Source organism: Rhamphochromis longiceps, linkage group LG22 (genome assembly GCF_057381845.1).
Source record: "Rhamphochromis longiceps isolate RC_006_pf linkage group LG22, R_longiceps_female_GT1.1, whole genome shotgun sequence".
Taxonomy (NCBI): Eukaryota; Metazoa; Chordata; class Actinopteri; order Cichliformes; family Cichlidae; genus Rhamphochromis; species Rhamphochromis longiceps.
Window position 1 is genome coordinate 32,898,746 of NC_140577.1, and position 14,083 is coordinate 32,912,828.

At 42.4% G+C, this 14,083-nt stretch overlaps 1 protein-coding gene and 1 pseudogene across 1 annotated transcript; one reads left to right on the forward strand and one right to left on the reverse strand.

Moving 5' to 3' along the window:
- The first annotated feature begins 5,638 nt into the window (after positions 1-5,638).
- On the forward strand, positions 5,639-9,287 carry LOC146644348 (uncharacterized). The gene is made up of 5 exons (XM_085395419.1): positions 5,639-5,650; positions 6,289-6,343; positions 6,453-6,725; positions 7,192-7,983; positions 8,472-9,287. Exons 1-5 carry the CDS (start codon positions 5,639-5,641, stop codon positions 8,708-8,710), a joined length of 1,371 nt encoding a protein of 456 aa, XP_085251545.1. The 3' UTR covers positions 8,711-9,287.
- LOC146644349 (uncharacterized) lies at positions 9,194-12,644 on the reverse strand (annotated as a pseudogene).
- Positions 12,645-14,083: the final 1,439 nt, after the last annotated feature.

The following is a 14,083-nucleotide window of genomic DNA, read 5'->3' on the forward strand; positions in this document are numbered from 1 at the left end:
ACAGTATGAAAATAAATAACTTATTAAAACAGATCATATACACATCCAATAACTAAGTGAAAATGATTGTTTTTGTTTTTTTATTTGCTAATAAAAGTGTCAATGCAGTCAACCATCGTTTTTGTCCTCGTGCATTAGTTTTGATTTAGTTATCAAGTAAAATTTAATAGTAATTTTTTTACTTTGATTTTTGGGATGTAGGATGATCGTTTTCATTTCTGTCTAACGCTGTGACATCTTTTTGTTCCAGCATGATTTCTTTCTCATTGACATTTGATGGGTTTTCAAGGTGTTCCATTAACATTACATCTTATTTATTATAATTTTATATGTGCGTGACTTGGGGCATGAACCAGAAAATATGCAACCCTCGTGGAGGTTTTTTGTCTCTAAATGATCAAAATGAAAAATCTCGGTATCATTGGGACCTCATCCATCTAGTCGAGGAGCTGACTGCGGTCTAGACTACACTAAGCAGCAGCAGTGTATTCCTAGTATGTACAATGCATCACTATGAGACATAAATGCACACTTAGTGTAATGTATTCTTCTTTCAAAGGTCTTTTTATTAGACAAAGGTTCCAATACAATGTATACAATAACACAAAATGCTTCAGAATATTCCAAAATTTCAATCTTGTTCCCACCCTAACCCTTAAAACAACAAATAATTGGCAGCCTGCTGCCCAACTAAACCAAAAAACAAACCAAAAAACAAACAGAAAAAAACAAACAAAAGCAAAAAACAACAAACAGACTCATAAAAGAAAAGAAAAAAAAACAAGACGGGGGAGGGGGGGGGGGGGGTTCCTTGGACTACTCAGTAACAGTAGTTGTGGGCCTTTCAAAGAAGTCCAGAAAGGAAGACCACAGTTTATAAAATTTATTTTTGACCCACGAACTGTATATCAAATTTTTTCTAAATCCATACAAGACATTATATCTTTTAGCCATTGTGTGTGTGAGCGGGGAGAAGAGTCTTTCCACTTAAGCAGTATAGCTCGCCTGGCCAACAATAATGAAAAGTTTCATGTTCTGAGTCTGGAGTTGGACAGATTCAGATTCTGGACCGGACCAAACATAGCACAGAGTGGCTCTGGTTCAATTTGATGCAGCAGGACTTCAGACATGGTATGGAAAACAGATTTCCAAAAGGTGGACAAAGAAGGGCAGGACCAGTACATATGAAACAATGTACCAGGAGCACCCCCACACCTTATACAGGCTGGGTCCACCCCTGGGTATATGTGTGCCAGTCTATCCCTGGACCAATGCCCCCGATGAATCTTAAATTGGATAAGTGTATGTCGAGCACACATTGATATATTGTGAACCTGGCCAAGGATAGAGTCCCACAGTTCATCCGTAATATGAAAGGTAAGGTCCTTTTCCCATTTAGATTTAATAGCAGCTACTGAAGAGCCTTGTAAATTGGAAATTGAGCTGTACAAGGCTGATATTATGCCCCTTGAGGTTGGGTTTACCATTAAAAAATCATCTACTGGATTGTGTGGAGGCATTTGGGGGAATTCTGCTGTCACACTCTGCATATAGTGTCTGGCCTGTAAGAACCGAAAAAACTGAGTTGCAGCTATGCCAAATTTGGTGGATATTTGAGAGAAACTTACAAATTGTCCATCTTCATATAAGTCTGCAAAGGATTTTAGGCCCTTTTTATGCCAGATATGAAAAGCATTATCTGCCATTGAGGGAACAAATAGGTGGTTTGCTGCAACTGGGCTTTGAAGTGAGAAAGCCCGGAGACCCAGACTCTTCCTAAACTGAGACCAGATTCTAAGAGATTGCTGGACAACTCTATTGTTACTGGGTAGAGGCAATGCCAAAAGGGAGTGATGAACCTAAAGTCGCAAGTAGAGAAATTTTCCCACTTGAATATGACTCCATGGCAACCCAAACTGGTGGTGACGGTTCGAGATGGTAGTGTCTCCAATACAACAAACACCTGATATTGGTGGCCCAATAATAGTACTGGAAATTAGGGAGGCCTAAACCTCCAACCGGCTTGGGCCTTTGAAGAATAGATTTCTTCAATTTGGGAGGTTTACCATTCCAAATAAATGAAGTGATTAGTGAGTCTAGAGATTTAAAAAAATGATTTTGGAATCAGGATAGGGAGGCATTGAAAAACATATAAGAATTTTGGAAGTAGCATCATTTTCACCGAGTTAATCCTACCTATTAAAGATAAGGATAATGGGGACCATCTGGACAGCATGTGCTTGCACTGTTCCAGCATGGGGAGGAGATTCTTTTAAACAAACAATGAAATTGCTTTGTGACATATATCCCAAGGTAATCAAAGTGATCTGTGACTATTTTAAAGGGAACATTTACCAAATCCAGATTTCAAGCACTCTCGTTAATCAAAAACAGTTCACTCTTATTTATATTAATTTTGTGTCCAGAGAGGTGACTAAAAGCATTCAGTATATTAAGTACAGCGGGTAAGGAGGTAAGCGGGTTGGAAAGAAATAGAAGAAGGTCATCGGCATACAGTGAAACTCTATGCTCAATCCCCCCCTCCATATGCCCTTTATGTGCCCGCTACCATGGACTGCAATCGCTAATGGCTCAATTGCAAGGGCAAAAAGCAAAGGGCTTAAAGGGCAGCCCTGTGTCGCTCCATGGTGGAGCCTAAAATGGTCAGAGTAGCGACAGTTAGTTACCACTGAAGCTGTGGGGCTTGCGTAAAGAAGTTTGATCCATGAGCAAAATAAGGGGCCCATTCCAAACCTTTCTAAAGTAAAAAACAAATATTCCCACTCCACCCTATCAAATGCTTTTTCCGAGTCCATAGCAATAAGGCATTCAGGCACAACATGGCTGGGGGCATAGATAATATTAAAAAGTCGCCATATGTTAAAGAAGGCGTGCCGATTTTTTATAAAGCCAGTTTGGTCGGGAGATATTATAGCAGGAAGAATTTTTTCCAGCCTGTGCGCCAGCAGCTTAGACAGAATTTTAACATCCATGTTTAACAGAGATATAGGTCTATAGGAAGCACAGTCAGTCGGGTCCTTGCCCTTCTTAAGTAACACTGTGATACAGGCCTGGTAGCATGATGAAGGAAGTGCCCCAGAGTCTAGCGACTCTGTAAAAACTTCGCAAAGGAAAGGGGCCAAATCGTCCGAGAATTTTTTTTATAAAAGTCTGCAGAAAATCCATCAGGGCCTGGAGATTTCCCAGATTTCATAGATGCTATTGCCGCCTGAATTTCCGGCTTTGAGATAGGGGCTTCCAGAGTCTGTCTGAGCTCTGGGGAAAGCGAGGGCATATCAATGGAGTCAAAGAAACCATGTAAATCTTTTACATTAACAGTAGATTCTGATGTATATAAGCCTTCTGATCCCTAGTCACCACTCCATCGTCTGCCTTCAAGCCAGTTATAATTTGTTTAGCCCTAATACCACGCAGTTGGGTGGCCAAAAGCTTACCGGTCTTTCCACCGTGTTCGTAAAAATCGCTCTTGCTCCTAATCAGACATCCTTCCACTTGTCGAGTGGAAAGTAGATTGTGTTTGGTTTGTAAACTTAAGCGTTCTTTGTATAGCGCCGGTGATGGTGACTGAGCGTACTGCCTGTCGATGTTTAAAATCTGGTCTGAAATAAGCTTCTGTTCCCGCTGTGCACACTGTCTTTTAAATGCTGCCACTGAGATGATTTCTCCTCTCAGAAATGCCTTCAGAGCCTTAAAACAGGCGTTGAAAAAATTGCATATCATCAAAATTGGGTGCATAAAGATTAGCCAAAGTCACAGACCTGTCGCAGAGTTTGCCAGACACTATTATAAACCGTCCGTTTTTGTCTGACACAAGATTAGATGGAACAAATGGGATGTTCCGATCGATAAGAATAGCTGTACCCCTAGCCTTTGCTTTAAAATTAGAGTGAAACATCTGTCCTGACCAACATTTTGCCAAGCGTGAGTGATCTGAATCCTGCAAGTGAGTCTCTTGCAAAAAACCTACCCCGGGCTTAAATTGCTTCAGACGTGATAAGACTCTCTTTCGCTTTATTGGGTGGTTCAACCCCCTCACATTCCAGCTAAAAAAGGTAAGATTACCACTCATCAAGGAAGTCCCACATTTTTATGTACAGAGTTGCCCAAGGAGGGAAGGGAGGGGACCAAAACAAAACAAACAAAAAAAAAACCATGACAACCAACCCCACCCCAGAAAGAAAATGCAATACAATAACATATCACTGTGTAAAAAAAAAACCCTAAAACAATACCACCCACCAATATCCCCCAGCAGGTTGCATTAAAAAGCAACCGCGTAAGCCCCTGCTTTCTTCCCATATTAGTCAAGAACTCCCCGTACCACTAGCATCATACCTGCACCCTTGAACAGTAGCCCCTAAACTCGAGCCAGAGACTCAGTTTTCAGGCCAGGAAGAAGAGAAAGAAGAAAGAACAAAAAACAAATCAACCAAACAACAAACCAGTTTTACCTTAAAATGGACAGCAAAGAATATATTGCTATGCCAACAGCACGGCTGTATAATGTCAGTCACAACGAGGACGCCACTTAGGCTAGTCCGACCCGTTATAGTTGCAAATTAGGGTGAGTGCTCTAACCGGCTACAATGTCCAACTCAGGATGGAGAGCTTCGGTTTTCTTCCATGGTTTGAATGAAGCGAGAGGCCTCCTCAACTGACTCCAATCGCCGGATTTTCCCATCTGAAAGAGTAACGCGGAGCCTGGCGGGGAAGAGAAGGGAAGGACAAAGGCCTCTCCAGTATAACTCGGCCATAACATCCTTATACTGGGCTCGCTGCTTCTGGACGTCGGCGTTGTAATCCTCATAAAACTGGAGTTTATGTCCGCAGTACTCCAACATCCCTCGGCGTCTCCGTGCTTCCCTCATCAGCAGCTCCTTAATCTGGAAGCGGTGGAAGCGGATAATGACTTCCATCAGGGCCCGGTTTGGGCATAAGGCTACGGTGGGCTCTGTCAAGCTCCGGGGGGATGGCAAAGTTTGTGCGCCGAAGACCTCCACCAGCAGCCGGGAAAAGAACTCAGTTGGCCAAGGACCCGGCTCCACCGATTCCGGCAAACCCACCAGACGAATGTTCTGCCTTCTGCTTCTACTCTCCAGGTCAGAAAGTTTAGTTTTGAAAAGTTTGTTTTCCTCCTGTAGTGAATCATACTTAGCTTCGAGCGCTGCTAAATGCTGAACAACATCAACTGCGTTTGATTCAAGCTCACCAATACGTAGTTCTTGATTTGCAACTTCCGCTTGAATCTTGTCCAACTTACCGTTAATCACATCCGATGTAGTCTTAAAATCTGCGGCTATGGCTGTTCTGTGCTGTTCGAGCAGGGCGACAAGCGCCGGGTTCAGGGCTGCACTAGCATCGTCTGCTGCGCCAGCGTTAGCACAGCTCTCGCCAGTAAGGTTTTTCTCGGTTTGTCTCCTTCCCTTGAACATCCTTCCAGTGTGACACTTAAATGACCCAAAAAATTCGTATCGAACAGCAAAATGGGGCTCAGAGAGTAAAATTAAAAAAAAAGTTAGGCAGGTGCTACTGGCCGACACACCTTACTCCATTGCCGGAAAACAGATGTCCCCTGCAAACCTAACCTCGTGTGATGTATTCTTAACAACTTTGAATAATGGAGTATGAAGTGAGAGGCATTTAACAGCGGCCTCCCATGGACGAACGTGATAGAGCCTGCCTGAAACTAGGAGAAAAATTGAAACGGGAGTGGCATTCAGGGAGGGAAACGTGGGTGTACGGGGCGCAGGAGCCAACCCTGATGCGTGGCCTGTGAAATGCGACCCAGGGGTACTCTGGGACCCCCGGGGTCCGGAGCTGCCCCGAAGGGGAGCACAAGGGTTAACAGGAAGAAACCTCCGGCAGAACCAGGCTCAGGGAGGGGCGGCCATCTGCTGCGACCGGTTGGGGTGAGAGAAGGAAGACAGGATAAAAGACATGCTGTGGAAGAGAGACAGAGGTTAATAACAGATATGATTCAATGCAGAGAGGTCTATAGCTAGGTTTCATTTGACGTAGACGTGACGTCGACGTAAAGCGCGAAATTTGACTGGCGGTCGGAAGTGAAAAAGATAAGCGCAAAATCACAGACAGACAGTACGCAAAATGCCTATGTCCTGTTGTGTTTACGGATGCTCCAGTAGGTCGACCAGAGAAACTGATAAACGGTATTTTAGGGTACCAAAAATAGCCCAACGAAGAGGAGAAAAATGGAAAATTCTAACCGAAAAACGTAGGAAAAAATGGATTTTAAATTTACGTTTACAGTCGGTAGGAGCAGAGTCTGCCAATGCCCGTGTCTGCAGCGACCACTTCGTCAGAGGTAATGTTATGTTTGCAAACGAACTTATTAGCATTAGGTTGTCGTTAAATTCTCGTTTACTTAGTGCTTTTAGGTTAGTAGTCTAATATTGACTTGATTGGGACTATAGGCTGCCCAAGTGCTTTGGATGACGAAGACTGGGCTCCGACGGTCAATCTCGGCTACGAACGAAAACCCAGATCGGAATCAGTTCTCAAACGAGAGAAAAGAATGAAGCTTAAGGCAGAACAGCATCGATGTGCAGAGGCAATTTTGGATATGCAACAGACGGCTGAGAGCCCGGATTTGAGCCTAGTGACAGTGGAGAACCCCGAACTGCAGCTTCCAGCTGAGAATCCACAACCAGAAGACTTCAGTGTGAATGAGACATTCACTTATCCAGGTAAGATATTGTGCTGAGATGTAAAACAAACAAGAATCATGTCAAAGAGAAAAAGATGCCATTATCTGTAATGATTATGGTCCAAGTTATCACAGAGTAAATCCATACCATTTTATTCAGAAAAAAAGAAAAAGTGGCACTTATTACCGTCAGGCACACACCACAGGTTTTTGTACACTGCTATGGTTCTTATATTGCCAGATTCCAGACAGTCTCCTTTCACAGATAAGTAAAGATATCCGTAATGTAAGGTTTCTGTGGTGAGAAACATATAAATATATTTTTTGTTTAGACGCAACATGTTTTTTTGTTGATTAAAAAAAATAATTACATTAAATTAACATAGTGAATTAAACACATTACACCAGATTCTAATAGCCCACTAAAAAACTCCTACAGTGAAAATGAGTAAAAATTGAGGTTGCCTCTATTATGCTGATTATGCTCCCCCACTGTTATATTGCAGGCTGTGCGGATGCTGGATGCCAGACAGAGCTGACGATGGATGACATCGAGAAGATGGAGGATGTTTTGAGACAGAACACAGCAGAGCTGGTTGATCTTCGGAGCAAGGCTCTGGACACACAGTTCAGCCAGGAGGCTTTTGAAAAAAATGAAGACAAGACAAAGTTCTACACAGGGCTCCCCAACTTCTTAGTTTTAATTCAGATTTTTGAACTGTGCGAGCCCTATATCACCTCGGGACCTATGTCTTTGTTGTCCAAATTTGAACAATTCATACTAGTTTTGCTGAGGCTGAGACTAAATCTGCCCCTGAAAGATTTAGCTTTCAGGTTCAATATTTCTCTGTCCACTGCTTCTAGAGTTTGGCATAAAGTAATTGACATACTTCATAAAAGGTTAGAGTTCCTAATTGAGTGGCCAGAGCGACATGTTCTTCAAGCTACGATGCCACTGAGTTTCAGACAGGCATTTGGATGTAAAGTGGCTGTGATTGTTGATTGCTTTGAAGTCTTTATTGAGAGACCATCTAATCTTCTTGCACAAGCTCAAACTTGGTCCAACTACAAGCACCATCACACTGTAAAATTTTTGATTGGTGTTGCCCCCCAAGGCTACGTCACTTACATATCTTCTGCCTGGGGAGGGAGAGTTAGCGATAAGCAGATCACAATAGAGAGTGGCCTCCTAAAGAACTTGTTACCTGGAGATATTGTCCTTGCAGATCGTGGGTTCAATATTGGCGATAATGTGGGGTTTTACTGTGCTTCACTACAGACACCGGCATTCACTATTGGCTGCAGACTCCCATCTCTGCAGGACCTGTACACCTCCAGGACACTGCGGCGTGCAGCCCGGATCTCAGCTGACCCTTCTCACCCTGGACACAGTCTGTTTGACCTGCTCCCCTCAGGCAGGAGGCTCCGGTCCATTCGCACCAGAACCTCTCGCCATAAGAACAGTTTCTTCCCCTCTGCTGTTGGACACATGAACAATAACCACATGATTGTCCCCGCCAATAACACATGACCCTACGCTGTGTCACTGCATCATTTCATGTTTGGCACTGATCACCACCTGCACTCATGTATATATCTTTCTACGTAGCACTCACAATTCTTATTCTCATGTATATATCTCATGTATATCTCATGCACATATCTTTCTTTCTACATAGCACTTTAATTCTTATTGTCTGCACTGAAGCACCGCAGCAATTTCCTAATGTTGTAAACCTCAACATCTGGCAATAAACCCATTCTGATTCTGATTCTGATTCTAAAGGGAGAAAACAGCTGTCAGCCTATGAAGTGGCAGAGACAAGGAAAATAGCCAATTTGCGTATCCATGTTGAGCGAGTCATAGGTTTAGTCAGGAGGAAATATCAAATTCTGCAGAGCAGGGCTATGCCAATAGAGAACATGTCCACAAAGCCAGGTGAGACACATGCATTGATCGACAAGATTGGGGTAATTTGTTGTGCCTTGTCAAATCTCTCCGAGTCTGTTGTCCCACTGGAGTAAGGGGGGTGGGTGGTAATCAATCAGTTAAAAAAAATTAAATGTCTTGTCACTGTCACGGCTCACAGAAGGGGGTGGAGAGGAAGAGTAGTGTCCAGTATCTGCTGCTTGGCTCTGGTGATAAGTAGAACAGGGTAGAGTAATAGTAGTACCTAAGTCCTGACTCCTGATTAGTCTGTAAATGTTTTCAAATGAAATATTTTTCTCCAACTGTCATATTGTGCTGGCAGTTTGTACAGTATTATACTGTGAGATGGATTGCAATCTATTTTGTTTATTTGTTTAAAAGTCTAATCTTGTAAATAAACCACCAATGTATTATTATGCTGCCTCAATAGCATTTAATCATTGTGTAGTGTTACACAACACTTAAATGACACAATTAAATGTACAATAAAATTAAATGACAATTTGTGCTCTAATGCTACGTCAGAGCAAATACAATAGCCAGAACTCATAATGACTACCATCAGGTCATAACAATATTCAAAATGTCATTATGTTGTCGTCCTTTTATCACATTACACATGTATGTTTGTAACTTGCTGTCCCAGTATTTCTGGGAGTATACTGTTTCTAAAAAAACACTCAAATTTAGGAATCGCATCATCCCAAAACTCAAGGTCAGGCAAAATCCTTTCAACAAATATGTCATTGCGGTTCCACACAACAAAGTCACAGTACTCTGCATTTGCAATGTGAAGCTGTTCCTGAATTTGGTAATAGTAGTCATGAGTTGGGTCCAGTGTGACATTATCCCCGTCACTGATGAGGCAGAAGCCCTTCTCCCCAGCACGCATGCGCAGGTTGACCGCATCTTTCTGAGAGTGTGGGCACTAAAATCACAGTGATGAGAACAACAATCAAGATTTATCTGATGAAACAGTGAAGAAGCAAAGATGATGGGTGTGGTCTGTGTTATCATAATCTCTCATTGCCCAAAACAAATGTCTATTTGACACAGACAATAAAGCCTCCTCTTATCTTAATTGAACAATAGATTAGAAATTAGAAAAGGTATTTCCTGCATTTTTACTCAGTTCACTGATTCTTATGGAAAGATGTCACACCTATGGCCTTGACTACAACAGAGTCAATACCTTAATCTCGCAGATGCCAGTTCCATGACAGTCACAAGTGACTATCCCATCAGGGGAGGACCCCATGTATGGCCACTTGGGGTTCAGCCAGAGACCGCTGTTCCATACATGAGAAGCCTGCATGCTCCTGGCTCATAAGCTTCTCATATGCTCCTCTGGCTTGTGCTTCATGTTTGCATCCATAACTATAAACAGTACACATGCCAAACATGAAAAGGAAATTATTACTTAGTATTGGATGTGTAAAACAGTAAAGTGATGTATTATACAATATGCCATTACCCTAAACTATACTTAGTTCTTACCCTGTATAACCCTAGCCGTATAAGCCTATAACTAACCTCCATCTTCATAACACTTTTTTAGTTACAGTTATGGACAGTTTCATACCCCAAATCTTAACTCTGCCTTACCCTACATCAAACCCTAAATACCTTGTAGCAGCTGTGGTGAACCTATATGCCTCTGGATAGCATATGGCCTTGATCAAGCTCTTTGATGGTTGCTGGGGGTTGGTCTTAAGAACTTGTTTCAGCTTAGAGGCAGTTACGCATCCAGCTCTTTGCCTAAACCAAATACTGCTTGCACTCTGACTTCGAGTCGCCCTCTCTACAGCCTGGACTTGGGACAGGGTGAGCTCTTCAAGGTCTTTGGGGGGGAGCTGCAGTGTCTCTGGTGTTCTGTACTCAGGCACAGTTTTAGGAAGCATGCTAGACTGGGGGACAAATTCTTTGTGGTAAGGTTCCCTAGACATCAGTGCTGCACTCCTTGGACAGTTTTTGCTTAAACTCTCAAAAAACCTACAGTATGTCTCTGAATCTCTCTGCACTCTTGGGCATGGAAGTGATTTCCCAACCTTTTGTGTACTTGTGCAGCCATCAATGGAACACTCAAGCTTTCGTTTTTTTGACTTTGCTGAAGAGAAGTCAATCAGAGTTACTGGGCAAGCAGGAATCTGGAAAAATTAAGCCAAAGAAGATCATTAAAATTTAAAAAGCTCTTTTCCAAAACGCTATATATTCGTTTCCAAAAATATTCGAAATTGAACAGTGCTGGCAGTGGAGTGAGTATGTGTGTTTTAGGCTGGGTATAGTGGTTGGTTGGCAGTGAAGTGTGTGTGTGTATGTTGGGTGGGGATGGAGGTGCCATGTGCTGGGTATAAAAGGAGTGGAAAGTAAGCAGTTCCATGTTGATGAAAATGTGGTGTGAGGAGTTGTGAGTATTGAGGAATGCATGAGAAATGTGAATATATAAAGTGCTGCAGTCAGGTGTGTGTGTGCGCAGAAAACAAGTGCTAGGGTGTTGAGGCATGCATGAGAAGGGTGTGATATACAGTATACGGTTCTGCAGTCATGGTTATGTTAGTCATGAAAAAGGAAATGGCTTTTAAATGCTGTTATAGCGTTTTGGAATAGAACTCTTCATTTATTAAAGTACTGCCTTTTGTCTGACCCCTCACCTGCAACCTGCCCGGCTTGATTAGATCTACCAGGAGCTTGAAGCCCCCGCCGGTATAGCCTACAGGGTCATTGAGGCACTCAAGCTTCCCCACCACGACAAGGTAGCAGTATAGGGGAAGATATTTTATCCTACTGTCACATGAAGTCCCAATATAACATTCTTTATCCTACATTTTGCTTTTTGGCTTACCTTTTTAACATGAGATGGCATCAGCCACTTGCACTGCTCTGATGTGCATGTCGCTCTCATTTTCACCCCAGCTTCAACTGCAAAAAGAACAGCTCCAACGTGCGAGCATGATTCTGATAGTCTGGAAATAGAGCACATAATCTTTTTAACATGAAATGCAATATTTACAGTACATTTTGATGATGCATAGCTTACTAATACTAATGTGCAATGGCACTTTATTTGAAGTAACATGTTTATTCATTAACTCTTTCTCAACAGCCTATAGAGAAATCATTATCTAGGTGATGACATGACTGAATAGTTCTACCCTCTATCTGAAAAATGCATCTGAGTGTCATGAGGGATCTAAGGCAATCACACAAATTCTTAGCTGATGAATTCTTAGCTAAAAGAAAACACTCTCTCCCCACTACTACTGAAGTACACCTGCAAAATGCTAGCAGTGCCCTATGTGTGTGTGTGTGTGTGTGTGTGTGTGTGTGTGTGTGTGTGTGTGTGTGTGTGTGTGTGTGTGTGTGTTCTCATTGCAATAACATCCTACTTAATTAGGCTACTAACCCTGCCATACAATTGCAATGAGCTGCAATCACTTCTCCATCCTCCTTTGCAATTACCCAAGTCTTCAGAGGTGTCTCGTTAGACCGCTGAGAATGGTTTACCTTGAAACAAACAACTGTCACTCTAACGAAGTCCTAAGGATGTGGCATGTTTGTTGACGTTAAAGCCGCTACCGCTAACTGTTAGCGTGTTTAAGATAAAGCAATATAAGAACAAACACTCACCCTTGCAAACACCAAACTGTATCCATCACGGAGACGTTTTGTTCCAAGGTTGTGGACCCACCCGCTGACAAAAAAATTGTACGCCTCCAGACTCTTGAAAGCTTTCATTTGCTGCCTAGTGTAGTAAGAAGTCTGGAGGACCAAGTAGTTGGTGATATCCACAGCCTCGATAGTAGGCAAATCCTTTACTTCTGTGGTGTATTCGGACATTTTCAAAGAATACGGATCACGTCCGATATATTTTTTAACTATCTGTTTATATCTCTCCCGAGAAACGGGGTCTAAAGTTGCACAATAGCTGCTCTCCTGACTCTCCACAGTGTCCTCCATGTTTACTTCCGCCCTCCACTCAAAAATCGCGCTGCCTCCGCACGTCATCAGAACCACGTGACCGCAACCCAACTATTAACACATAGTGAGTGAGAAAGGTGACTGGAAAGGAAAAACTTTCAGAAAAACCGAATCCAAACTGGAAGCTGGTTCCACAGAAGAGGGGCCTGAAAACTGAAAGCTCTCCCTCCCATTCTACTTTTAAATACTTTAGGAACAACAAGTAGGCCTGCAGAGCGAGAGCGAAGTGCTCTAATAGGGTGATATGGTACTACAAGGTCATTAAGATATGATGGGGCCTGATTAATTAAGACCTTGTATGTGAGGAGCAGGATTTTGAATTCAATTCTAGATTTAACAGGAAGCCAATGAAGGGAAGCCAAAACAGGAGAAATCCGCTCTCTCTTTCTAGTCCCTGTCAGGACTCTTGCTGCAGCATTTTGGATTAGCTGAAGGCTTTTCAGTGAGTTTTTTGGACATCCTGATAATAATGAATTACAGTAGTCCAGCCTGGAAGTAATAAATACATGAACTAGTTTTTCAGCGTCACTCTGAGACAGGCTATTTGTAATTTTAGAGATGTTGCGCAAATGGAAGAACACAGTCTTACATATTTGTTTAATATGTGCGTTGAAGGACATGTCCTGGTCAAAAATGACTCCAAGGTTCCTCACAGCATTACTGGAGGCCAAGGTAATGCCATCCAGAGTAAGAATCTGGTTAGATACCATACTTCTAAGATTTTCAGGGCCGAGTACAATAACCTCAGTTTTATCTGAATTAAGAAGCAAAAAGTTAGCGGCCATCCAGGTCTTTATGTCTTTAAGACATTCCTGCAGTTTAACTAATTGGTGTGTGTTATCTGGCTTCATGGACAGATAGAGCTGGGTGTCATCTGCATAGCAGTGTAAATGTATGCTATGTCTTCTAATGATGCTGCCTAAGGGAAGCATGTATAATGTAAACAGAATTGGTCCTAGCACTGAACCCTGTGGAACTCCATAATTAACCTCAGTGTGTGAAGAGGACTCTCCATTTACATGCACAAACTGGAGTCTATTAGATAGATATGATACAAACCACTGCAGTGCAGTACCTGTAATACCTACAGCATGTTCTAATCGCTCTAATAGGATATTATGGTCAACAGTATCGAACGCTGCACTGAGGTCTAGCAGGACAAGCACAGAGATGAGTCCACTGTCAGAGGCCATAAGAAGATCATTTGTAACCTTCACTAAAGCTGTTTCTGTGCTGTGCTGAGCTCTGAAACCTGACTGAAACTCTTCAAATAAACCATTCCTCTGCAGATGATCTGTTAGCTGTTTGACAACTACTCTTTCAAGGATTTTTGATATGAAAGGAAGGTTGGAGATTGGCCTATAATTAGCTAAGACTGCTGGGTCTAGAGATGGCTTTTTGAGTAAAGGTTTAACTACAGCCAGCTTGAAGGCCTGTGGTACATAGCCGATTATTAGAGATAGGTTGATCGTATTTAAGATCGAAGAATT

Excerpts from the sequence above, each read along its gene's own strand:
- LOC146644348 (XM_085395419.1), top strand. Across the intron at positions 6,726-7,191 it reads TGAGACATTCACTTATCCAG|GCTGTGCGGATGCTGGATGC; the intron begins GTAAGATATTGT and ends GTTATATTGCAG. Across the intron at positions 7,984-8,471 it reads GACACCGGCATTCACTATTG|GGAGAAAACAGCTGTCAGCC; the intron begins GCTGCAGACTCC and ends CTGATTCTAAAG.